Source organism: Ovis aries, chromosome 11, assembly GCF_016772045.2.
Source record: "Ovis aries strain OAR_USU_Benz2616 breed Rambouillet chromosome 11, ARS-UI_Ramb_v3.0, whole genome shotgun sequence".
In the NCBI taxonomy this organism is placed as follows: Eukaryota; Metazoa; Chordata; class Mammalia; order Artiodactyla; family Bovidae; genus Ovis; species Ovis aries.
The window spans coordinates 17,968,820-17,996,531 of record NC_056064.1 but is presented as its reverse complement, the minus strand read 5'-3'; the positions used below and the strand labels follow the sequence as shown (position 1 = coordinate 17,996,531).

At 39.9% G+C, this 27,712-nt stretch overlaps 1 protein-coding gene and 1 non-coding gene across 3 annotated transcripts; both read right to left on the bottom strand.

Annotated features, from left to right (window-relative positions):
• Positions 1–317: 317 nt before the first annotated feature.
• Positions 318–26,795, bottom strand: UTP6 (UTP6 small subunit processome component). Of its 2 annotated transcripts, XM_004012482.5 has the most exons (19): positions 26,642–26,795; positions 25,173–25,257; positions 20,732–20,773; positions 20,421–20,513; positions 19,241–19,288; positions 18,723–18,786; positions 16,915–17,033; positions 16,238–16,315; positions 14,940–15,021; positions 14,429–14,510; positions 13,304–13,488; positions 10,406–10,485; positions 9,751–9,828; positions 7,223–7,402; positions 6,283–6,363; positions 5,991–6,100; positions 4,948–5,014; positions 2,478–2,550; positions 318–1,449 (listed from the first exon to the last, which is right to left on the bottom strand). In XM_004012482.5, exons 1-19 carry the CDS (start codon positions 26,731–26,733, stop codon positions 1,292–1,294), a joined length of 1,797 nt encoding a protein of 598 aa, XP_004012531.1. In that variant the 5' UTR covers positions 26,734–26,795; the 3' UTR covers positions 318–1,291. The 2 variants fall into 2 exon arrangements, with proteins under 2 accessions (XP_004012531.1, XP_060251232.1); XM_060395249.1 differs by lacking the exon at positions 4,948–5,014 and having other exon boundaries at positions 1,424–1,449.
• Positions 16,032–16,159, bottom strand: LOC114117077 (small nucleolar RNA SNORA54). Its single transcript, XR_003590869.1, has one exon. It is a non-coding gene; the product is annotated as a small nucleolar RNA SNORA54 (small nucleolar RNA).
• Positions 26,796–27,712: the final 917 nt, after the last annotated feature.

Here is a 27,712-nt window from a genome sequence, read left to right as displayed (position 1 = left end):
CTGGATTCATGTCAATGTATGGCAAAACCAATATAGTATTGTAAAGTAAAATAAAGTAAAAATAAATTTTAAAAAAATAAATAAATAAAAAAGAAGAAGAAAATAGATGAGTGTTTCCCAGCAACTTAGGAGAGAGGAAAAATATATATATATATATCCTTTAACACAGAATTTCTACTGTCAGATGTCAGTCTTCCAAAGAAATAACCAGGGATGTGAACAAGATTTTTAAGAATCTTCACCAACAGCACTTACAAGAAAAAATGGCACACGGTCCAACCACAAGCAATTAGTAAAAATAAGTCATGACTCATCTATTCAATGGAATGCTATGGATTTATTTCACATTTTCAAGGCTACTTATAACATAGACATAACATGGAAAACAACATAATATTAAGTGAAACACTGTAAGTAAAACTGTACTGAATCCTTCTCCCAGTATCATGTTACGCTGAAGGATATACAACTCAAACAACCGCTTCTTCTTCTCCAAGAATGCCCGTCTCTGCTGTAAGCTACCCTCCATCCTTGCCTCTGAAGCCCTTCTCTTTCTAAGCTACTCCCTACCCCTGCCTTTCCTTGTTACTGGGTCTCTCCAGTGCAAACATTTCTCTCCAGATCAGTCCCAGAGACAAAAACACTTTTGTAATTTCTTAAGATCTTCTTAAAGGATAACTTTCCCCCTAATACCTAGCATCCTATTCTGCTGCTTCAACCAACTCAGGACATCAGCTCTATGCCTTTAACCCCCACTTCCATCCCAAAAGTTTGTCTTCTTTCTTGCCCATGACAGGGACTCAATGAATGAATGATCTAACAGTGTAAATCCAATTCTAACAAAGGAAATCATACCAGTGAGTTTAAGCCCAGATGACAAGACTGCAAAATTACTCTGTCCCCTCCATACTTTCACACTAAATGCACACCACATATACTTTTATAAGGAGAAAATAAACAGAACTGTATTTTCGTCTCCATTTTAACTGAACCTGAGGTCTAGATTAGAGCTACTCAAGCCTGACAAGGTGTAGTAAAACAAGATCAGTTACATCGTTTCCATGTATTCTGAAAAACATTTAGGATCTACACAGGCCTGGCCTCAACAACTGGCTTCTGGCCATTAAGCAGCACTTCTCTTTTCTGGAATTCAAGATTAACACGTCAACAAAATTAAAGCAGGCCTCAAAATGAGACACCATCTCAGCAAACTGCAGATGACTGCATAAAACAAATCTGCCCGGAGGGCTTACAGCACTATTTGACAAAGGTGACTGTGCTCTTCCTCTTTTCACAAACGGCCGGCCTGATGCAGAGCATGTTTAGCCATAAACTGCTCTACTGCCTCTCCCTGCAACATTTTCATGGCTCGCCAGTAGAGCTGTCCGCAGTTCTCAGGTCTACCAAGCGGGTGGTTCAATTCTTCTTTGATGTAATCCATCCAGAGATCTTTAAAGGGAATCCAAACATACAATGAGATAACTGACAAGGCTTTATTAGGTCAACTTAATTATTTAACATCAACTCAATGCAAGATTTCTAAGAAACAACTCTGTGCAGTTATTTTCCTAGAAAACTATGTAAAATAATACCTCAGCTTCTTACTTTAGAAGTGGCTTCTAGGTAAAATAATACCTCTCCCCCTTCTTTCTTTGGAAGGGAATGCCTACCCACTCCAGCATTCTGGCCTGGAAAATCCCATAGACTATTCTATGGGATCGAAAAGAGTAGGACACGACTGAGCAACTTTCACTCTCAGCTTCTTTAGTATGGTACATCAAAACCTTTTGTTTTTAAGTAGAAAACTTCACTTTAATCATGACAATCTATCTCGTAAACTCAAAAATGCTAAATATATTTTCGAGGGAGGATTTTGCTGAGTCTCTTTCATTGTGAAACTTACCTCAATGACTTTACTGGAACCTTGTCAACATGCTTAATAAAACGTGCTTAATGTTAGCAAAAATGCTGTTTTCATTCATTTCACCAGAAAGCATGCTAAAACCTTGTAAAACCTAATGTATGATTTAAAATCTGAGTTTAACATCTGTAAGTGTAATTTTTTTGAGTTCCTAAATCAACAGACTTTACATGACATACCTATACCCAGAGGTATGTTTTACAAGTCCTTTAAGTTAAGACAATGTGGCAATAGCCCATGACAACCCTTGTCAATTAGTTATCACCACTCCCCTGACATAATACCCACTCCATTTTGTTCTGACCTACCTTAATCTTTTCCTTACAAATATCACATTTTTTAAAAGAACCAAACCAAGCAAATCTCCCTCTAATCCAGAGCTCTTCTTAATAGAAGACCCATGGGCTTCGTTCTGGGCTTGTAAACTTGAAATCAGCAGTAAAATTATATCTGCAACTATTTACATACAAAGTAAGGGAGGAGGCAAAGGAAGGATGCTAAGTTTTATTCTCAAGGAGGGCCATGACCCAAAAATAGTTAACTGAAGTTTACTTACCAGAATCTTCAGTTCCAAATTCTCTCAAAGCCCTCTCATAATACTCTCTTAAGTTCTCCATCTTACAGGATTCCTATAAATAATCAGACAATCTTGCCTCAAAACTCTAATCTGTAATGTCACAAATTCATTCCACACATATTGCTACTACTGTCTATTAGGTATCTGAAGGAGAGGAAAGATGGGTTTAAATAAACACAGCCTGACTCTGAACTTGTCCAGAGAAAAGTCAAATGTACTATGTGGCAGAGTGAAGTAAAGTCAAACAATGACAAAAGCACTTTGCTCTGGTGGCTTGCAAAAAGCCTCATCAATTCTCACTTAAGGGAACAAGGACAGCTCCACAGGAAGATATATGTGAAACCCTGCAGGACTTAACTAAATAAATGGGGAAGGTTCTACTCCCTATGGTGAGGGATTTCTTCCTTTAATATATGGGCTCTAGCACCCCACTCCAGTACTCTTGCCTGGAAAATCCCATGGACGGAGGAGCCTGGTAGGCTGCAGTCCACGGGGTCGCTAAGAGTCGGGCACGACTTCACTTTGACTTTTCACTTTCATGCACTGGAGAAGGAAATGGCAACCCACTCCAGTGTTCTTGCCTGGAGAATCCCAGAGACAGTGGGGCCCCGTCTATGGGGTCGCAGAGAGTCGGACACGACTGAAGCGACACTTAGCAGCAGCAGCAGCACATACTAGCTATGCTCACCTTAAAAAATTGTTTATATCAAGGCACTACATAAACACTAGTTACATGAACTTTAGCAAGTTTTTTGAACCCTCTGACCTTCAAGTTTCCTCACCCATAAAATGAGGATAACAGTAACATTATTTCTTAGAGCAATTTGTAAGGATTCAATTAAACTACTAATGAATTATTCACCAAGCAGAGTAGCCACTACCTTGTGGGGGTGGGGGGTGGGCAGTGCAGGACCACTCAGCTTATGGGATTTCAGTTCCCTGAGGATTCCCTGACCAGGGACTGAACCTGAGCCACAGCATTAAAAGCTGAGTCCCAAACACTAGACCAGCAGGGAACTTCCTGCCAGTACTACCTTTACAACAACAAACGTTAATTCTTCACCTCTACTTTAAATGTTTTCTCTTTGTTTCATTTTCAAAGCAGATAAACATCTTCAGTTTAAAAATCTTTTTATGTAGTCAAATAACTATGTCCTCGTTTCAATTTCTCCTTGCTGAGACTGTACTATCTTACAGAAAGCCAGTTTACTTCGTGTCTTACACATGGATATAGGCAGAAATCACACTTTACGAAGGGCTCATAGTAAATGTGTAACTATGCAAAGTCCTTTCCATCCAGTCTTCCATCTGGCCCTGTATATCCCCTCCAAAACAGGTATTACGACCTCCTTTACAGGTGAGTATGTCGAAGGTTAAAATTAAGTGACTTGTCCAAGGTACATGACCACTGCGTTACTAACCCAAAGTCAGTCTGTGAATTATTATGTTAGATTATCTCCTATACAACAAAAAGAAATCACTGACCCACACAGGGGTCAAAACCTTGAAAATAAGAATTCAACCTCATTATCAATTTCTCAAAATTCAAAGAAAAATAATAAACACAAATCAAAATGCCAAAGAAGAGAAAACAAAATTGAACACATGGAAAAGATATGGAGAAAACAGATATAATGATATATGTATGCAGCAATTATCACCATAATTTTTAGAAAACTATCTGGCAATACAGAACCATAAAAAAAGCCAGTATTCTCCAATCCTAGAGATTTATCTCAAGAAAGTAATTCAAACAGGGAAAAAAAACTGTATACAAATAAAATGCTTGCAGCACTGTTTTCAATACCAAAATTCTGGAAATATCCTATACATAATGGGATGGTTAAGAAAACTTACAGGTTTAGTAAGACAACCATTCAAACATTCAAAATGATACCATGTGAAAACATAGGAATATGTTTACAAAATAATGTTAAGAAATAAAGAAAAACTCCATGTATCGTCAGAAATAAAACAGTACAAAACATAGGTAAATAAAGGATTAAAAAAACAACAAAAATAAAAATAATATGGTTGGTTGAGTCACTGGTGATGGGATTACAGATATATTTGGACTTTTACGTTGTGTTTTCTAACTGACATTTTCCTGTGTTTTTCCTCATTCACAAGTTCAGTTAAAAACACCAGACACAGTTATGTGTGCCTTCTCTCTACCTCACAGCCCAAAACAAGAGACAACCAGGGCACTGTGGAGGCAGGGCGCGGCTTCCTATATGAGACAACGTCTGAGTTGTCTAGTTTCAAGACAGGTTTCTTTTCTTCTTTGCTTGGCTACCATTCCTAAAATCACATCTATGGAAAAGGGGCTGGAAGAAGGGACCAGAAATTATACTGTATTATGAGAGCATCTTAAACAACATAATGCTGCCATAGATGAGTACGTGCTAATCCATTTTCCCAATGAGAAATGCACAGACAGGACACTTACTTGCTCTTTCTCAAACTGGATCATCTTCCTGAAAAAATCAACTGAAAATGGACGGTTTTCCTGTAAACTAAAGAGGAAGTGGGGAACTGTTATCTTGCACAGAGACAGAAAGCCTCTTACAAATCGTGAATATAAATACTGTGCCAGGGCCCCCGCCACACATGGTCTGATAAAGTTCTGGCTGCAATTCAGTGCGGGGACTGGACCTGACCACCAGCTACTCACCATTTCCAGTCTCCAAAGCCTGAACTCTTCACCACCACCAAACACCTACCCAGTTTTCTTTCTGTTTTCTCACTTTTAGGGTTTTAAGTTCCCTCTCCTTCATCTCAAGGTCTTTTTGAAGGACACCAATAAGCCCATTTCTAAGAATATATTCTGAGAAAATAATTTCCAATATGGACAAAGAATATTTGTGCAGCAGGGTTCATCAAAGCAGTTACTGTGGCCAAATAAATTATGGCATATCCGTAAGTTATTTTTAATAAATGTTAAAGAATTGTTACTGATAGGAAAAAGGCCAGTCAGTCTAAGCTTCATCAATAAAAAGTGGTACACCACATGTGATTGTAGTATAATCTCAGATATGTGAAAAACAGATTTAAAAGAAGAATTTTCTGGTATCATTTACTTGGCTGCACCAGGCCTTAGCTGCGTCATGTGGGGTCTTTCATTATGCATGTGGACTCTAGCTGTGGCGCAAGGGCTCAGCAGTTGCAGTGGGCAGGCTTAGCTGCTCTGCATCTTTTTCCCCAACCAGGGATCGAACCCATATTCCCTGCCTTGCAACAGACTACCAGAGAAGTCCCTTTAATTTTTATTGGGGTGAAAGACAAATTTTAAAAAGATTAAAGATGCTTTTTCTCTTAATGATGGGATTATAATGAATTGTTTGCTATCTACCTCCTTCTCTTTTTAAAAAAATTTGTCACAGTGGGCATGAACCAAAAGGCTCTTGGATTTATTCCTCACATATAATATGGGTGCAAGGGGCTGAGTATGGGGTGGAGAGACAAGTAACAGCTGCACATGTCTGTAAGTACCTTTTAAACACATCTCTAGCCTTTTTGTAACCACCACTTCGATAAGCCCAATTCAGATACTTTTCCTTCACAGGGACTGAGTCAGCTCCTGAGAGACGGAAGATAGCTCTCTAAAATAGAAAAGAAAAAAGAAACAAGCTACATAAGGGGACATGTAGGTATCAAGACAAATTTCCCAAAACCATCCCAGCACACTGAATGAACAGTGCTTTAGGAAAAAACCCTTTGAAAGCTAGCCAACTAGAATTATTTGCTCATTACCCACATGAGACTTATGACAGGGGGCCTGTACCTTATAGATTCCTTCAGTTTCTTCTTGCTTTCCGGCATCTTCACTCCACTGGGCCCAAGTAAGCCACAATGGAAGACACATCTGCTCACCATGAAACAGAAAATGACAGCTTAGTGCCAAGCTCTGAAAACTAGTCACTATAAAAATATGTCCCCCTTGAAATAAAATGTGAAATACGGAGTCATTCCCAGTCTGTCCTCATGGAACTCTTGGTGCCTGGCAGGAATGGTACGCCAAAACAAACAGCCTGTGGACTCAGTCACCCAAAGTAACACTATTCTGTTAATTCTACTTCCCCTCTCCTGGGGACTACTGCCTAAAGTTATTATTATCAATCATCTGTTAGTTAAGCATGTAACAGCCCACAATTACACCCAAGCTGTCCGTAAGGTCACTATATACGATCTGTAGTCTGCTGTGCAGGATTACAACACAAGTGCTAACTTATCTAGGCTGAACTGCCTGGACTTCACTCATATCCCAGCAGCTCACACAGATAAGCAATAAAATAATTATGATTTCTCCCCACTTTAACCTCTAGAATGGTTTTTTCCTACTAGTATAGAAGATTCACCATGAAGCTTTAAAGCTTATTCTTTTAAATTTTTTTTTCAATTTTAAAATGAACTTTAGAGTTTAGAAATATATATGGGACTTAAGGTCAGCTTTGGAAGCACATGAAAATAATATTCTATTAATAGTTTTCACTTATCAGATATAGAAGTAGAGAAGTTTACATAATTTAGTCTATTTTCAAATAAAGATGTAGAAACATGCTAGTAAATGGAAGTTATTCTTCCACCTGTGATCCTGATTCAACCATCACCATGAATGCACTTTGAGGCGAGCTCTCCTCTGACAACTCTACTCCAAACACACTTTGGCTGAAGTCTTAAAAGGTCCCAAATAGAACAAAATGCAAAAGACCCAACTCACAGACCTGAGGTTTCAGGTACGCAAAGGCTTGGTCAAAACCCTTGGCCATCTCGTGGCTCTCTGACGAAATCAGGGCCTCCAGCTTCACCTGCCACATCTCCACTGATTTCCTGAACAATTTCACCCCAGCGTCTGCCACCTCCAGGGATTCCTTTAACAACTGGCGATGCAGCAACAACGTGCTCTGCAGAAGACAAAGGGCCATCCAAGAGTCACTGCTGAGATCTAAGTTATCTAACTGGAATTTCACCTCCACTCCTGTTCCTATTCCCAAAGACTATCGAAAAAACAGGTAAGAGCCAAAAAGCAAAGGCCCTGAATAATTTAGATTGAAAGCGAAATTGTTAATAACATAGTTCACTACAACAAAATCCACACCCACCGAACAGAATATAAAAATCAGTAAAGATAAAACTACTATCTGTGTGGTGGTAAAGAAAGAAACTCATTCAATCAAACAAGAGCCTGGCATACTATAAACTGGTACCATTTCTCTGAAGAGTCATGAGCATGTTCATACATAAACTTGGGGAGTTTTACTTTAACAGGTATGACCCAAGAAATAAACAGGAGGAAATATTACCTGCTCAAAAATGCTTGTGTCCATGCTACTGTTAATAGGGACAGAAAAATCTAAAACCAATCCATTATTATAAAATTGTGAAGTAGTAAGTAAATGGCCATATGTAATCCATTTATTCAACAAGCATGTTAACTGCACACTGTGTATTATCATTACTGAATCTTCAATAATGAGAAGGTCAAGTGTGTTCCCAAACACCCACAGCGCCTCCAGTCTAGCACCAGAGACAATGTGATATGTATGATCACAGGAAAAGAATCATATGCTATAGGAGTACAAAGCACTGTCTTCAGCAGTGATCAGAAAGGGCTCCCCAAATGGAAGCCCCATCTGTGCCAAGACTTCAGAAAGATCAGGCATTATTCAGGTGTAAGCAGAGTTCACCAGGAAAAGAGAAGACTCTCCCACCAACATGGGCAAGAGGCTAAAGATGACAGAAACTTTGGATCCAAAAAGAAATCGAAGCACAGAATGACTGGAGGGCTGGGATATAAACTGGAGAGACTGGAAATTCCTTGGGGCCAAATTAAGGAGACTGAGCAGCTTTATCCAAAGGACAATGGGAAGCCACAGAATAACCTGATAATAGATTTTAAACGATCGTTCTGTGGAGAATAATCTGGAGAAAGGATGGGTGTAGAATCAACCAAGCATTTGAAGTTAAGAGGTAGTACAGTGAAGGACTCCCACGAAAGGCAAGGTCACCAAATCAGTGACACACAGGGAGGCCTGGAAGGGTTACTGCCAGAATTGTAAAGAAGAGAAGTTGTCTGAAATGGCCAGGGCAGGCCTGCCCTGGTGGTCCAGTGGTTAAGACGCCATGCCCCAATGCAGGGGATGCCGGGTCAATCCCTGGTTGGGGAAGTAAGATCCCACATGAAACACAGTGCAGCCAAAACTTAGAAATAAATAAATATATATAAATAAAAATGAAATGGTCAGAGTTATGACTGGCAAAAGAAACCAATAATGGAACTTGAATATGACTACCAAGGCACTCCAAGATGCACGCAGCTGAACAAACATACAGGGTGGGACTGTCTCACCAGTATTCAATTAACAGCTCAAACATGGCATCTGAACTCATCCAAAATAGGGGACTTTTCACAGCTAAGATGCTCTAATGGACGAAGGGCACCCCAGTCGTGGTATAACATGATACACTACTAACATGTTGCTTATGTAGATCCATGTAAGAAGTACAGACAAAATATTAACGCAAAAACAGCAGAACACAAAATAGCAAAACATTAATGGCAGTTATGTAAAAACTATGTACACTATATAAATAAAAAGAATTGTATAAGTAAAAGGTACTCAATAAATACAGATTTTTGTCCTTTCTTCCCCTATAAAAGTATTTAAATACATTAACATTCACAATCTCATGTAATGCTCCCAACAGTTTTTTATGAGGTGGCAAAAACAAGGATCACTATCACTCTAAAATCAAGTGAACAGTCTCAGAAGGGTTAAGCAGTTTGCCTATTTTGTGGCAAAATCCAGTCTAGACCTGTGTATTCCTACACTACTATTAATAATAATCCCACTATTATCCTGGTCTCTATATAATCTTTACCCACTTCAGAACATAAGGATGGGTTACTGTGCTTCTTACTAAAATGTCAACTTTAAAACACTGGAACACATCTGTCTTTATTGTACCAACGGTTACTCTGAGCCAAGCACAGGTTCAGGAAAACACGAACAGACAGACAGAATACACCCAAGTATGACTCTTCAGTGTTTTCCACTACGTACTTAAAAACATTCCTCCCTCTACTGGTACAGATTTACCAAATACTGACAACCAAATAATAAACTCTCTACATCTACCATGCCAATCTTCCAAATGTGCTTACTTATAAAACCATATATATTAAAACACACTATACGAGCATGAACCAACCAGAACGAAATACATGTAATCAGCATGAATGTGTCCTTACCAGCTGCCTGTACTGGAGTTCTGGTAAAAGTTTGAGCTCATGTGCCTTCCGGAATGCAGCCATGGTTCTTTCCAGCCTCTGAAATGAAAAAAAAATCTTTTCAGTTCATTACAAAGATCCTAGCAGGGGCCTTTGGCCTTTGACAGGAACAGAGGCAGTTTTACTTCTGAGAATTCAGAGAAGGGGCTGAGGTGGTTTCACTTACGACTAAAGGATTTGGGCAGCTGCACCAAGCGCAGCCCAGGGAGAGTGCATCCCCTCCAATATGTGGCCAGAACTAGATCAAAGCAGCTGACTCAGGCCTTTCAAGTCAGGAAAAGGTGCTTATTCATGACCTTCTTGGAAACTCCCAGACCCCAAGGAGCTGTGCCCATGTTCTTCTTTCAGAAAACACTTTCTGGAACTTCCCTGGTGGTCCAGTGGTTAAGACTCTATGCTTCCAATGCAGGAAGCATGGGTAAGATCCCTAGTTGGGGAACTAAGATCCCAACATGCCATGCAGCCCCTCACATCTCACCAAAAAAAAAAAAAAAAAAAATGTGTGTGTGTGTGTGTGTGTGTGTGTATGTGTGTATATATATATATATATATATATATATATGAAAGAAAGAAGACATTGTCTAGTCAGCCATTTTCACCACTTAAAAGTCAATACCTTCTTTCTGAGGAGGCGACTGCTTGTCTTCTTAGTAAACCTCTCCATGCAGAAGTTCATGTAACACTTCCACATAGCCTCTGAAAAAGTCAAAGCTTATGTTAATCAGACCACCAGCACTTTTTTTAGTCTAACAGTCCTCACATCATCTCAGGAAAAACTCCTCTGAGGAAGAGTTTGAAGTGGAAAAAAAATAAATTATTGTGATTACAGTCTATCAAATATCTCAAATATTGAGGGCAAAACAACTGAGAAGTGACAGAAATATAAACATTAAAAGCCTTAAAAAAAACAAAAGCCTATCCATGTCAGGTACCCGCTACTTTTCCCAATATTGCAAAATTGTGAAGTAAATCTGTAACAGGAAATAATCAAGGAATGATGATTAAGCAATCTTCTAAAATATCATTTCCTCAGTATAATTTGGGCTTCCCTGATAGCTCAGTTGGTAAAGCATCTACAATGCAGGAGATCCTGGTTCGATTCCTGGGTCGGGAAGATTCACTGGAAAAGGGATAGGGTACCCACTCAACTATTCTTGGGCTTCCCTTGTGGCTCGGCTGGTAAAGAATCCACCTGCAATGCGGGAGACCTGAGTTCGATCCCTGGGTTGGGAAGATCCCCTGGAGAAGAGAAGATACCCACTCCAGTATTCTGGCCTGGAGAATTCCACGGATTATATAGTCCATGCAGTCGCTAAAGCCTTTGACCGTGTGGATCACAACGAACTGTGGATAATTCTTAAAGAGATGGGAATACCAGACCACCTGACCTGCCTCCTGAGAAATCTGTAGGCAGGTCAAGAAGCAACAGTTAGAACTAGACATGGAACAATATGGTTCCAAATCGGGAGCACGTCAAGGCTGTATACTGTTACGCTGCTTACTTAACTTATATGCAAAGTGTATCATGCGAAATGTCCAGCTGGATGAAGCACATGCTAGACTCAAGATTGCAAGGAGAAATATCAACAACCTCAGATAAACAGGAGAAAACAACAGAATGGCAAAAACTAGAGATCTCTTCAAGAAAATCAGAGATACCAAGAGAACATTTCATGCAAAGATGGGCACAATGAAGGACAGAAACAGTACGGACCTAACAGAAGCAGAAGATATTAACAAGAAGATATTAAGGTGTCAATGGAATACACTAAAAAACTGTACAAAAAAAGATCTTCAGGACCCAGATAACCACGATGGTGTGATCACTCACCTAGAACCAGACATCCTGGAATGCAAAGTCAAGTGGGCCTTAGGAAGCATCACTATGAACAAAGCTAGTGGAGGTGATGGAATTCCAGTTGAGCTATTTCAAATCCTTAAAGATGATGCTGTGCAAGTGCTGCACTCAATATGCCAGCAAATTTGGAAAACTCAGCAGTGGCCACAGGACTGGAAAAGGTTAGTTTTCATTCGAATCCCAAAGTAAGGCAATGCCAAAGAATGCTCAAACTACTGCACATTTGCACTCATCTCACATGCTAGCGAAGTAATGCTCAGAATTCTATAAGCCACGCTTCAGCAATATGTGAACCGTAAACTTCCAGATGTTCAAGCTGGATTTAGAAAAGGCAGAGAAACCAGAGATCAAATTGCCAACTCGCTCACCAAAAAGCAAGTGAGTATGAGAAAAACATCTACTTCTGCTTTATTTACTACGCCAAAGCTTTTGACTGTGGATCACAAAGAACTGTGGAAAACTCTTTGAGAGATGGGAATACGAGACCACCTGACCTACCTCCTGAGAAATTTGTATGCAGGTCAAGCAAAAGTTAGAACCAGACATGGAACAGACTGGTTCCAAGTGAGGAAAGGCGTAGATCAAGGTTGTATATGTCACCCTGCTTATTTAACTTATATGCAGAGTACATCATGAGAAACGCTGGGCTGGATGAAGCACAAGCTGGAATCGAGACTGCCAGGAGAAATATCAACAACCGCAGGTATGCAGATGACACCACACTTATGTTAGGAAGTGAAAAACAACTCAAGAGCCTCTTGATGAAAGTGAAAGAGGAAAGAGAAAAAGTTGGCTTAAAACTCAACATTCAGAAAACTAAGAGCATGCCATCTGATCCCATCACTTCATGGCAAATAGATGGGGAAACAGTGGAAACAGTGACAGACTATTTTCTGGAGCTCCAAAATCACTGCAGATGGTGATTGTAGCCGTGAAATTAAAAGACACATGCTCCTTGGAAGAAAATCTATGACCAACCTAGATAGGCTATTAAGAAGCAGAGATATTACTTTGCTAGTCAAAGCTATGGTTTTTCCAGCAGTCATGTAGATGTGAGAGTTAGATTAAGAAAGCTGAGCACCGAAGTGATGCTTCCGAACTGTGGTGTTGGAGAAGACTCTTCTGAGTCCCTTGGACAGCTAGGAGATCCAACCAGTCCACTCTAAAGGAAATCAGTCCTCAATATTCATTGGAAGGACTGATGCTAAAGCTGAAAATCTGATGCTTTCGCCACTTGATGTGAAGAACCAACTCACTAGAAAAGACCCTGATGCTGGGGAAAGATTGAAGGCGGGAGGAGACGGGACAACAGAGGATGAGATGGTTGGATGGCATCACCGAGTTGATAGACATGAGTTTGAGCAAGCTCCGGGAGTTGGTGATGGACAGGGAAGCCTGGCGTGCTGCAGTCCATGGGGTCACAGAGAGTCGGACACGACAGACCAACTGAAGTATAATTTATTTCCCCAAATAAATGAACAAATGCCACAGCTCTCGGGGAAGGTCATAAAAGAGAAAGAAGTGGAAAGCCAGCCAGGCACACTGTAAGCTACCACACAGAGGTTCCAGAACTGATTCTGCTACTGAGAATGAAGCTCCAGGTTCCCACTCAGGAACACCATCGCTCCTAGGTACACAAGGCCTGGGGAAGCTCACCTGTGGGCACAGTTTTTACCGCCTCCTCATACACAGCACAGCACCTCTCCTCCCGGCGGCCCACCTCCTTTGCTTTGGCTTGTTTGGTTGCAGGCAGCTCTTCTCCTGGCTGTGACTGAATCACCAATTCTTGCCGGGCTACATAGTCCCAAGTGAGGGGGTCGTCTGTGTGCAGAGCCTTAAGGCTAAAAAAAATACTGATTGTCAACCTAGGACATGTAACTGATTCAGACTATCAGAACAGAGAGTCCCAATGCTCTGAAAACGTACTGAGAACACCTCTTTATCAATTCCCTCATCACAAGAGTCCTTTCCCAACCGGCTCTCCAGATGTCTTCACCCTCACTATATAAGTATCAATGGATGAGAACGGTCCATCCATTAAGAAGAATCCATACTTGTTAACTGCAGACTGTCTCATTCATAAATATTAACTTACAAATTAGATGCCAAAGGCAGGTATGTATGACAAGATTCCTGGTTCTCGAGCCCAGGCTCTGGGTTTTCTCTAATAGGAGTCTAATCCTCTGCCAAAAACCTAAAGGTATCCACAGAGCAAACAGATCCAAGTTCTATCTTATCTCCTATAAGTCTTCCCAAGGGTGAAGGACCCAGAAGGTAGGCTGCAAATAATTCTTCAACCATACAACCAGACATTAAAACAACAATGTCTGATTACCTGTAGCACTGAACTATAAACATTCACTCACTCTCATCTTAAGGACAAAAAACACATCAGGAAGGCCGGAATACAGATTTTTACTTAAGCTGTAGCACAGATTTCTTACTGAACAGAAAGCCAGTGAGTGAATCAAAACATCTTCTCCAAACATACATTTTCAGGGACTACCCTGGCAGTCCAGTGGTTAAGACTCCATGCTCCTAATGCAGGTCTGGGTTCGATCTTTGGTCAGGGAACTAGATCCCACATGCCACAACTAATGCCTGGTACAGCCATAAATATTTTTTAAAAATACATTTATGTACTGTGATGTAATAGTCCAAAAACAGCTTTCTCTCCAAGGATTTTATATGGTATCTTCCTTCCCCGTCTCTAAATATCCAACTTAAATCATTACCCCAAGATCAAAACAGACCTAGTCACCTTTCCACTACTTTACTTACTCATTGTAAATTTCTCTTTGCAGATCTTTGGCAAAGTCGAACAGCTGTGCAACTGAAAGCAGTGACACATGAAATTTTGCACCTAAAATTTTAAAAGCAGGGGAGTGGAGTAAGACTCTAAAGGAGCACTTTCTCGAAGTACTAGCATTAGTTTTGTTTTATAAAATGCGAAGAAAAAGAAAATGGGGAAGAAAATAACAGTCCCACAATACAAAGTCTTTGTTAATATCTGAGTATTCAGTAAGTACTTTTAACTTTTATTCTAAGTGTCTTAGGGCAAAAGGAACTTAATTAAACTTAATTAAATCATGATTTAGGTACTCAAAAACTTAGACACGGTTATAATCCAAGGGGAAATCTGCCATTTTCTTAAAGAAATAGGACACTATTTCCCACAATCATGAGTTTTACACATTCCAACAGAAATTCTCAAAACAGGCTAAAGGTCTTCCTCATTATAAAAAGAATGGTTCATTTTCCCACCATAAATAAGTTTTCAAAAGATACCTACTTTTAATTACACTTATAGCGTTCTTATAGATGATCCGCGCCAACTCGCCCGTAAGGACTTCTTCAGCATGCTCAAGATTCCCCTAAAGAGTGGGAAGTTAAACAACTGAACAGATGGTGCTGGCAAGAAAAAGCACTAGGGCAAAAATTAACAATCCTAGACTAACTGTGCCACATGACAGCAATCACGCATGACACAAATCACACCCTCTGGCAAATCACACCTTTCTCTAGGCCAGTTTCCCTCAGTTGTCAAATGTGCAACATGAACAAGATCTTTGATCTTACAACTGTGTCCCCAGGCTCCTGGAGTGATGGCAAGATCACACGGCTTAAGGTCCTAGTCTCCATCTAGCCCTGAATAGGTCAGGTTTTACGTGCTTTGTTGACTCTTCTGTGTAAAATTTTAGCTAGTTAAAAAGTTCAGAGCTAGAAACCACCGTTAACAGATGACAGCGAAGTTCCTTTTTCAGCTCTAACATTCTCAAACATTTCTTTAAACTCACTCTGTCAGGTAAAAAATTACATGAATAGGTAAAGAAAGGCAGCTAGGGATCATACATTTCACCACCTTTCTTAAGCTCCTTAGAACCATTAACATATCACTGAATGAGATCATAAAGAATAGTTTTTGGCCATTCCATCAGTAATAATTTCAAGGGCCACGCCCATGAGTCCAAATGTTTGTTTTAAAAGCACAAAATTCCACTTTTATTACTAGGCCCATTTTAATTAAGTCAATGCAGGACATTATAAGTTTCCAAACATTAAGCTGGAATGAAAAATACATTCTGGGACTTCCTCAATAGTCCAGTGGTTAAGAATCTGAATGCCAATGCAGAAGACATGGGTTCGATTCCTGGTCCAGAAAGATTCCACATGCCTTGGAGAACTGAGCCCACATGCTACAACTACTAAAGCCTGTACACTCTAGGATGCATATACAACTAGAGTAGCTCCCGCTCACCACAACTATAGAGAAAGCCTCCACGAAGCAACAAAGGCCCAGTGCAGCCAACAATAAATAAATTTTTAAAAAGAAAAAAAAAAAAAAAAAAAAAACCACCACTCTAAAGATTTTCTTTTTATCTCACTTTGTCTCCAAGACCTTAAACCGAGGGCCTCCAGGCCAGGCAGTCAGTCACATGGTGCTGGAGCTGCTATGGCACCGGAATGGAACCCGCCAGCCACAGGCAGACCAGCAGGTCACGAACAGTGCTCCCAAAGACTTTCTTTTACTCCTAAGCAAACTCAAAACACTCTATCTTATTAACAAGTTACAGTATATTAGGATCTTACCACATCCATGTTGGCTTTTTCAAACTCTTGCTTTTCCTTCCTCAATTTTTCAGCATGCATCAGCTCCATCCTAAAGTACTGCACAGAAGGGAAATAACAAACTAATCATCTTTGGAGATAATTTTTCAGTTAGAAATATGTAAGATGACACTTCTTACTCCTAAGTATCAGATCTGAGGAAGCGTGGAGAGACTATATTTTCTCTTGTTATGAAACTAGCTGACACTGACAAGGTATGCTGTTTTGCTCTTTTGGTTTTGGCCATGCCAGGTTTTACAGAAAAAAGAGCAAAAGCAGCAGGAAGGGAGAGGAGGGGAGGAAGAAGTGGAGGGGAAGAGACAATGGGAGGGGAGAGTCAATGAACAAATGTATATATACCTATGTACAAAAGTATAAAAATGAACCTTAAGCCTCAACTAAAGAAAAGTAAGGTTCAGCTCCCTATCCCTTCCACCATAATGGGAAGGTAGGAGTCTCCATCTCTCACTAAAGATCTGGAAGATGAACAAGGTAAATACCTAATACTGGCCAAGAAATACTCTTCTGGCCCCTTTTCCCCAGCAGCTCCCCTACTTATCCCGAGCCTCCGTAAGTCAAAGCCTTAACTTAATGAAGCATACATGTTTTCTCCAGAGGACCAAACAGAGCCATTACTCTCATCTTATGTGCACACTCACTTCTTCATAAAGTTTTGGGCAACGTGGGTGAAAGCGCAGAGCCCGAAGAAATAACTGTCTTGCACTTTCTGAAGACAAGCAGTCTTCCAGTTCCCATTTGGCCGCCAAAATCCACAAACCTGTAAGTGGAAGACATTCAACTTCATTTCAATAAAATAATCAAGTCAGGTTTTGATACCCAACTTTTTTTAAACTTGACAATCAAGAAGGGGATGGAGATAGGGAGTTTCTAACAGTTATCTATAAAGTACTGTTGCTTTATCTAAAACGAAAAAGTGTTCTGAACCAAACTAGTAAATGTTAACATCTGTGGGTATTTATGGAGAAGGCAGTGGCACCCCACTCCAGTACTTGTGCCTGGAAAATCCCATGGACAGAGGAGCCTGGTAGGCTGCAGTCCATGGGGTCACTAAGAGTCGGACACGACTGAGCAGCTTTCTTTGACTTTTCACTTTCATGCATGCATTGGAGAAGGAAATGGCACCCCACTCCAGTATTCTTGCCTAGACAATCCCAGGGATGGGGGAGCCCAGTGGGCTGCCATCTATAGGGTTGCACAGAGTTGGACACGACTGAAGCGACTTAGCAGTAGCAGTAGCAGTGGGTACTTATGTGCCCATTACTTTATTTCATCAGATCCAAGGTCAATCATCTCATTTTTAAGTCACATACAAATTTTAAGTGTTAAGGCTGGGAAAAATTGTGGATCTTAGAGACAATGAAATAAATTATTTTGCTCTTTTCTCTGTATTTAAATGATTTTTCACTTAAAGGAAAAATTATTTAAATATTAATGATTTCTTTCAAATGACTCATAATCAAAAAAATTTCTACTGTACCTACTGGAAATAAAGGCTTTAAAAGAAAAAAACCTTTGCCCTTCTATATGAGAAATTAACATTCTAGCTCTTTCCCAGAGACTTCACAGAATCAGCTATTACCAGAGAAGACTGCTTTTGGTAAAAATGGCCCATGGTTGGTAACTGTGTCTGTACTAGAACTCTGAATGGTATAGAGCCACTGCTTTGCACTTTCTTGAGCATTTGACTCTTGAAACTGAGCACAATTCATATATATAATACCTGGAAGCTACATCCCTCCAGGGGTCTTCTCTCCTCTGCCCACTCATGTGTTCTCATGCCCTCACATCTGAGACAAACCTCCAGGCTGCTGAGAGTACTACTGGATCTTTCTGAATTAACTGGTGCCAAATGCAGCCAATTCTGAGTCTTGTGTAGTGTAAACCTAATACTAGAGAACAGACACTTAAGCACCTCCACTATGAAATATCGGTGTTCACAAGAGGTTTTCTTCTTGAGTACCTACCTTGTGCCAGTGCCACTGCTGCTGCTTAGTCAGTAAGTCATATCCAACTCGTTGGAATCCCATGGACTGTAACCTGCCAGGCTCCTCTGCCCATGGCAGGTGGTTTCTTTACCACTGAGCTATCCAGGAATAACCCTAGTAAAAATCTGTATTCATATTTTCCCCTTTAAGTTTCTGAAATCCTCAGATTTGAGTGCCTCCAAACAGAATACCCCTCAAAGCACTAAGGAGTTCCACCATCAGCTAAAAAGAACTGCAGTCCTTCTTGCCCACAGATACAGTACCTAGCATGGTTACTAGTATACAGCAGGCAGTGATGAACTAAAAAGGCAGCTAATTCAGGAATAAAAACTGCTGAGGCCAAGATCCTATGCTCAGATCCTGAAAATAATTCTTTCAGGTCTATAAAGCAAAATAAATTCCAAAATGGCTTTAGTCCACAAAAAAAGGTAGACAAAGAACTAAGGAGGATATCACCATACCTGGCTTGTTCGAATGAATGGCCAACAAGGAAGAAAATACCTTGCTAAGGTGAACCTTGGCAGCCTATTAAAAGAAAAAGAAAAATTCTACTTCCTGCACAGCAAAGGCATTGATATGAACCTCTAAGTGATCTGTACTGTACTGTAATCCCCTGTAAAACCCAATGAGGCAAGATCTGTTATTGCTAGGGAGATATAAACAAAGATTCACTCACAGCTTTCTTCTACCTAAACAACTACAGATAAACATTTTACATTATCTAAAAAATGATTTCAACTTTAATGAACAAATACACATAAAGATCATTTTCCTTTCAACTAATATAGAAGCCATCTATATAGTCATTCAGACATGCAAATGTTACACTGAAATTCCACATTCTTGAGTTCTCTTCCTGTTTGTTAACCCTCCCTACGTCATTGGAGAAAACATAAGAGTTCAGGAGTCAAGCATGAGGTTTAACATGCAGGCTAACCAAAAGGAAAAAGGGAGCGAGACAGAGCTGCCCAATACTCACCCACTTCCTACAAAAGGCTATAAAAGACAGCCAAAGTTGAACATCATCCTGCAAGAAAAGCAATGTAGTAAGCTACCTGCATTTGAAATTTTATATACAATACACCTTTGCATTCATCAATTTTGTTTGCAACAGAGGAAGATGTTGGGATCTCCAATGTGTTATATACCACATCCCTCAGCCTATTAGGCTGTCACACACCCAGGCTTTAGATCTCTTAACCATGATAACTGTCTCCCCCTAACCCCGCCTCCCACGCGCTAAGACAAAAATCTATCCAATTTGTTTGATGCCCTCTTGAGGGATTTGCCTGGCACTCCAGTGGTTAAGACTCCATGCTTGCAATCCAAGAGGCACAGGTTTAATCGCTGGCTGGGGAACTAAGACCCCACATGCCATGCATCACAGCCAAGAAAATATTTTTTAAAAAATGCACTTCTGAAATGGTCTCAATCAGGGATTACAAACTAAAATTTATCATTCCTAACAATCCAGAATACTTCCCAGATAATATATCCTGGTCCCAGAACCAAACTTGAAGAAAAACCAAGTTACTGAGCTGATGCCCCTACTCTCAAGATCAAACCAGTCCATCCTAAAGGAAATCAACCCTGAATATTCCTTGAAGGACTGATGCTGAAGCTGGAACTCCAATACTTTGGCCACCTGATGCAAAGAGCATACACACTGGAAAAGACCCTGATGCTGGCAAAGACTGAGGGCAGGAGGAGAAGGGGGCAACAGGATGAGATGGTTCAATGGCATCATCGACTCAATGGACAAACTCTGGGAGATAGTGAAGGAGAGGTAAGCCTGGCGTGGGGTTGCAAAGTCAGACACCACCTGGCAACTGAACAACACTCTCACCTTTTCTTCCACCTCAAGTCTTCATTGTATTTTACTTAGAGACATAACCAAACACATCTCAGATAATTTTATGATCCTTAAATATGTATGATATCCACTGTTTTCAGCATCATCCTCAAAAAATAACTCTAAGGTAATGCAATCAATTTTCTTAATGGTTGGTATATGGTTTCAAGTAATGATACTATCACTAGAATAAGTATCAAGATACCCATGATAAGAATCCACAACCACACATTTGCACATCCAAGTCATAATACATACAATACATATCCTCACATCTCTTACAGTTATGGACACACTGAACACTTACTTTCCACTTAATTGATGCACGTCGGAAGACACTCTGTATCCGATGTATTATAGGATCCTCAATCTCATCCTTCTTAAATGTATATCCAACGCGCTGAAAAAGGACATTAAAAAAAAAAGCCTCAGCTTAATCCCACTTATCCAAACCCCACTTGATCTTTAAACAGTACTGACAGAGAAAGCAAATAGTTAAAAACATCATTATGAGCATACCACCACACAATTATCAGTGCCAATTGCTTGCCAAACCCATGTTCTAGAGTCATATTAATTAATAATGTATTTTTCCCAACTTTCAGAAAATCTACTTACAGTTCTCCGTTTCTCGATCAGCTCCAAAAGATGAATTTCATACTGTGAAAGAAAAACACACATAAAAAAGAAAACAAGAAATATTATAACCTTTTATTTAGAGGCAATGCACTTGGTTAAAACTATAAAGTAAATAAAAATCAAGAGCCTAAAACAGAAGAGAACTTTCTATCAAGAAACCTGATTTACAGTAAGTATCTAGCATTCCCTGAAAATGCACCTTACATCTGCAAAACTCACACATACATATATTAGCATACAAACATCTTAGATAGAAGAATGCATATTACTAAAGCTGTTAAGACTTACGATTTACCTTGTCAATCTAACCTAGTCTACAACAGTGTGTGCCAACTTTCAGTAAATCAACCATTTAAATATTTTAGCTGATGTACAAGCAAATAAAGCAGATAAACAGGGTTGTACTAGTTGAAACACAGTCCCTAATTGGCTCTCCCTACCCTTACCTCTAAAGGACCCCTGAGAACCTCTAAGACTCTCCAAAAATAATTCCTCTCTAAGCTTCAAAACTACCGGCGGGGGCGGGGCGGGGGGTGGAATACTAGAAAGAGAAAGCACAGAACCTTACAAGATCTCATGCTTCATTTTAAAACAAAATATTTCAAACATACAGAACACTCATGCAGCTACCACAGTTACATCAAAGCCTACATTTTACTCTATTTGCTTCAAAATATTTTTAGAAATAAAACATTTCAAATAAAGGCAAAGCCCCCTACGAACCATGTCTGATTCTACTCTTCTTCTTCACCAGAGGAAACGACTATCTTGACTCAGTTGTTTATCATTCAAAAGCATGACTTCAAACTCTATTGTAATATGGTCTTAAATGCTTTTAAACTTTATGCAAATAGTATCATACTGAACCCATCACTCCATTATTTTACTCAACACTGTGACTTTAGATATAGCCTTGTTGTCACAAGGAATTCAAGTCCATTCATTTTAACTGCTGTATAATATTTCATTATAGAAATGAGCAATTTACCTATCCTTTCTCCTGTGATAGTATTTGTTTCAAATTTTTCTATTACAAAAAGTTGAAATTAATATTCTTGAACAGGTCTTCTTATAGATACATCCAGGAACTTTACTACTAACATGTAAGCTCCTAAAGGCAATGATTTTTGTCTGCCTAATTTACTTTTGTACCCCCAATGGACTGGATAGTGCCATGTATTTAACATGCCCTCAATATACACTGTATGAACGAATGAAACCCCGGGTCACAGAATTCATGCATCTCCGACTTTATGAAATAGTGCCAAATTGCTCTTCAAAGTGGTGGGACAAACCATATACTAATAATGTCAGTCTTCAAGATGTCTGTAAATATGATGCTATAAAGCAGTAGTGCCCCCTGATTTTAATCAATATTTACCTGATTACTAAAAAGGTGAACATCTTTTCCTAAGTTTACCAATGACTGATGCTTCCCCTTTATGAACTGCTTGTTCCTAGCTCTCCTGTTTTCATTTTCTTTCTACTCATCATTTCTTCTTGATTTTTAGTTCTTTACTTATTCTAGATTCTCACTATACGTACTACAAATATTTTACATTTTGTGGCTTGTCTTTTTACAATATGTATCTTTCCCTTTTTGCACAGAAATTTTTACCTTTAACATAAACAAACTGGTCTTCTCTTTCATGGTTTGCGCTCACAACTCACTCATAAAAAAAGAATGAAATAAGGCCATCTGCAGCAAAATGGACAGACCTAGAGACTATTATACTAAGTGAAATAAGTCAGAAAGACAAACACCATATGGTATCACTTATATGTGGACTCTAACATACAACACAAATGAACTCATTAATAAAACAGACTCAGAGACAGAAAACAAATGTAGTTTGCTGCTGCTGCTAAGTCGCATCAGTAGTGTCCGACTCTGTGCGACCCCATAGACGGCACCCCACCAGGCTCCCCCATCCCTGGGATTCTCCAGGCAAGAACACTGGAGTGGCTTGCCATTGCCTTCTCCAATGCATGAAAGTGAAAAGTGAAAGTGAGGTCGCTCAGTCATGTCTGACTCCTCCATCCATGGGATTTTCTAGGCAAGAGTACTGGAGCGGGGTGCCTTCTCCGAGATACACACTACTATATATAAAATATATAAGCAACAAGGTCCTACAGCACAGGGAACTATAATCAATATCATGTGATAACCCATAATGGAAGAGAATATGAAAATGATTACATATGTATATATACACATACACATATGTATGAATAGTCAAATAACTTTGCTATCCACCAGAAATAAACACAGCATAGTAAATCAACTACACTTCAATTTAAATAAGAAACCTTTCCCGAGAAGGAGAAATATCATACATCCCTTATATGTGGAATCAAAAAAAAAAGACACGAATGAACTCACCAAACAGAGACTCAGAACAGACTCACGGTTGCCAGAGGGTAGGAACAGTTAAGGACTTTGGGAAGGTCATGTACACACTACTACATTTAAAATGGATAATCAACAAAAACCTATTGTATAGCACATGGAACTCTGCTGAATGTTATGTGCCTGCCTGGGGGAGAATGAATACATATATATACATGTATGGCTGAGTCCTTTTCCTGTTCACCTGAAATTATCACAACACTGCTAATCAGCTATACTGCAATACAAGATGTTTCTGGTGTTTAAAAGAAATAATAAAAACAAAATTTTACAAAACAAAAAGAAAAAAGAAACTCTTCCGAACCTAAAGTCATTCATTATTTTTAGAAGATTTAAAGTTTTCCCAGCACATTTAGCTATTCAATTCAACAGGAAGGGATCTAATTTCTGCTGAATCCAGCCCAGCATTTCGCATGATGTACTCTGCATAGAAGTTAAACAAGCAGGATGACAATATACAACCTTGACAAATTCCTATCCCAATTTGGAACCAGTCCATTGTTCCATGTCCGGCTCTTAACTGTTGCTTCTTGACCTGAATACAGGTTTCTCAAGAGGCAGGTAAGGTGGTCCGGTATTCCCATCTCTTTCAGAATTTTCCAGTATGTTGTGATACACACAAAGGCTTTAGCATAGTCAATGAAGCAGAGGTAGATGTCTTTCTGAAATTCCCTTGCTTTTTCTATCATCCAGCAGACTAGCAATTTGATCTCTGGTTCCTCTGCCTTTTCTAAAACCAGCTTGAACATCTCCAAGCTCTTGGTTCATGTACTGCTAAAGCCTAGCTTAAAGGGTTTTGAGCATTACTTTGCTAGCTTGTGAGATGAGTGCCAACTGTGCAGTAGTTTGAACATTCTTTGGCATTGCCTTTCTTTGGGTTGAAAATGAAAACTAACTTTTTCCAGTCCTATGGCCACTGCCGAGTTTTCCAAATTTGCTGGCATATTGAGTGCAGCACTGTAACAGCACCATCTTTTAGGGTTTGAAATAGCTCAGCAGGGATTCCATCACCTCCACTAGCTTTGTTTGTAGTGATGCTTCCTAAGGCCCACTTGACTTCACACTATAGGATGTCTGGTTCTAGGTGAGTGATCACACCATCGTGGTCATCTGGGTCATGAAAATCTTTTTTGTATAGTTCTATGTTTTCTTGTCACCTCTTCTTTATATCTTCTGCTTCTGTTAGGTCCATACCATTCTTATCCTTTATTGTGCTCATCTTTGCATGAAATGTTCCCTTGGTATCTCTAATTTTCTTGAAGAGATCTCTAGTCTTTCCCGTTCTATTCTTTTCCTCTACTTCTTTGCACTGATCACTTAGGAAGGCTTTCTTATCTCTCCTTGCTATTCTATTAAACCTTAGGACCTTTCAAATACAAGATTCTCAGCCAGGTATCATTCTTAGTCATATTTCATTCACTAGGATTTTTTTTAATCTAAGCTTTAGACCCTTTATTCTTATAATGTTTATCAGTCTTAAATGTAAGACTGACATCATCTCGTTATTGGGTTCTTTCTGAATCCTGAATTTGTCCTCCAACAGATTATTCTCGCCAAACTGAAAAATGATCTAGCATATACATTTTATCTTCACTCAAGTCTTCCATTCATTCTCAGGACTGAAGAATTTTGTAGCAAACCTAACCTCTTTCTAAATCAACACACTACAGGCACCTAATATTAACTTTCTATCCATCTGCTAGCATCAAACTCACACTCCTTTCTTTTTCCCCACAAGACATTATCAATCAAATCTCTTGCTGAAATCCTAACACATTGGTTTTTTGGAGTCTCTGATGTACTAACCCTACAGAATAGGAGAAAGCTGTTTTCCAAGGACCAAACCCTTAGCAGAGCAATGCTATTCCCAAATCACCTCTATTCCTGTTCAAAAACTGCCTTTCTACTCATCATCAGTTCCAGAAGTTCAAAGGAAACTGACAGCAAGCTAACTATTCTATAACTGATTTTAAGTTTGTGAGGGAATTCAGAAATAATAAAATTACTCACCTGAACGTATCTGATAAAGTCATCCTTTAAAAGACTCCTTCGCTGTATCCTGTATTCTAGTTCTAAAGCCTTCCTAATGATTGCCCTGAGGAGAAAGCCACTTAAAATGTAACACTTGCGATATGCAGAAATAAAAGACTTTCGAATTAAGTCTATTTCCAATATATTTAAGAACATATAATTCCCAAATAATTACCTTTCATTAAGTAAATATTCTCTTATACAATCACTTCTGTATTCTTTATTATTATTAAGGCATAGTTGATTTACAATATTTATTAGTTTCAGGACTTATGCAGTCTCAAGAGCATGAAGATGTACTTTAAAACTTCCATGAAAATCACCGCAATAGTCCCACCAGCAAAGATTTCTTTTCCTCCAAATTCAGGTCACTTCAGTTTAAATAATAAACAAATTTCTTTCCTAAATTCCTCGTTTCTGAATTCTCAACAAGCAGTTTAGGGGAAAAAAAAAAACAACACCACCTGGATTGTCTCTACCGGTTTCATAACTACAAAGGGCTTATTCATGAAGACTCACTGTATTTAAGAAATGAACATGGGTATATTAGAATTTAAGCCAAGATGTGCAAGACCAAAAATCGTCTCTATTTAACGATAATAATAACATTTACTAAACAGTTACTAAAGAATTAACAATATGTTGTGTTTCATTAACAAATGTTAAAGGTTCCCACAGTCATAGTACTACATTTGCAGTCACTGTAAAATGAAAAAAGTCACAGAAAGCTATTAAAAACTATTAAACTAAATTTTAACAAACTAATGAATAACTACACGCTGGTCGTGGTTCGCTAAACCCTAAGGTAAAACATGAAACTGAATTAAATGATCCCCAAAGTCCAGTCTTCTTAGAAAAAATTATCACTCGTGGGCTCCCACGGTCCAGTGGTAAAGAGACGCGGGTTCAATCCCTGGGTCGGGAATATGCCTTGAAGTAGGAAATGGCGACCCCCTCCAGTATTCTTGCCTGTAAAATTCTATGAACTGAGGAACCTAGCGGGTCGCAGAGTGAGACGCGACGGAGCACTCACACATACCCCTAGGCACACAGCACTCTGTCGGCATCTTTAGGCCGTACACTCGGCTACAACCAACTTACACCACACTGTACCGTGAAAAAAAGGTTTCTCTTGTCTGACTCCCCTCCGCCCCCCGCGACTGCGTCAGGGCTGCTACTGGCTGTTGACCGGTAGGGGTCCTGGTTTTATCACCTTTATGGCCTCAAAACTCGGCTCTACGAAGAAACATACTGTTTGCGGGGTAAAAGGACGGATCCCCTAGCAATGAATGAGAAATTAATTCTAGATAACATCAAAATCTGTAAACGGCCTTCCGCCATATTAGAAAAACAACCACCCAACTGCCCCTATATCCGCCCCCGACACACACACGCCATTGCCTCCCCTCTGCCCGCCCCAGCCCTTCCTCTTTCCTCCGCTCTCTCACCTAATCTCCATTTGACTGAAGAGTCCAGTGCGCTCTAGCTGCTGTAATTCGGGAAGTCGATCCTCTACACGTTCCTGAATTATTTCCGCCATGATAGCCGAACTTCACAACCCACCACAGCTCCTCTCACCGACGACACGCGAAGTAAATGGCCACCCTCTAATCCCGAGAACCGGCCAAAACGTTCGCGCGTGCTGACGTCACCAGCGCCCTAAGTCCCGCCTTTTCCGCTTCCGCCGCCTCCACCATTGGACAGGTCTTCCCGGCTCTTGAGGCCGCTGTCTCCTCCTGGTGGCTGACTGTGAGGTTGCTTGCGAGTACCTGCTCAACTCGAGTGCTTGAGGTCTGGAGTTGAGGCGCGGGGCTAAAATGGGGGCGGCGCTAAGTTCGCGCACGGATAGACCTGGGCTGGGACCGGGAAAAGCACCTCGCGGTCTGGAGGGTTTACCTGAAAGGGGCCTGAAATGCATTTTCTGCAAGATCCTGTCTCCTTTTATTCTGCTTTCCAACACTAAGAACGAAAATACAAACACTCCAAGAGGGAAGGATAGAAAATATCATAAAATTGTAGTAAGCATTTCAAAGAGGAGTGATGAAAATTGTGAAAGTGAAGTCGTTCAGTCGTGTCTGACTCTTTGTGACCCCAAGGACTGGAGCCCACCAGGCTCCTCCTTCCATGGGATTCTCCAGGCAAGAATACTGGAGTGGGTTGCCATTTCCTTCTCCAGGGGATCTTCCCGACCCAGGGATCAAACTTAGGTCTCCTGCATTACAGGTAGACACTTTAACCTCTGAGCCACGAGGGAAGCCCGATGAAAATTGTAGGGGGCGCTAAAAATGGTTCAGGCTTTCCCAAACACTGTGCCTTTGCATTCGACAAGATTTGGTAAACTAGTGTGATAACACTGGTTTTTCATGTGCCAATTAGATAGTGATTAATTTTTAAATGGGCAAAGAGTTTTATTATTTAAAAAGCTATCCTGCCTTTGCAGACAATATCTTTCAAAACATGGCCGGCCCCTGGGTGGATATCAGAAACTTTTTTTTTTTTTAAGAAGAGGGAATCTTGGT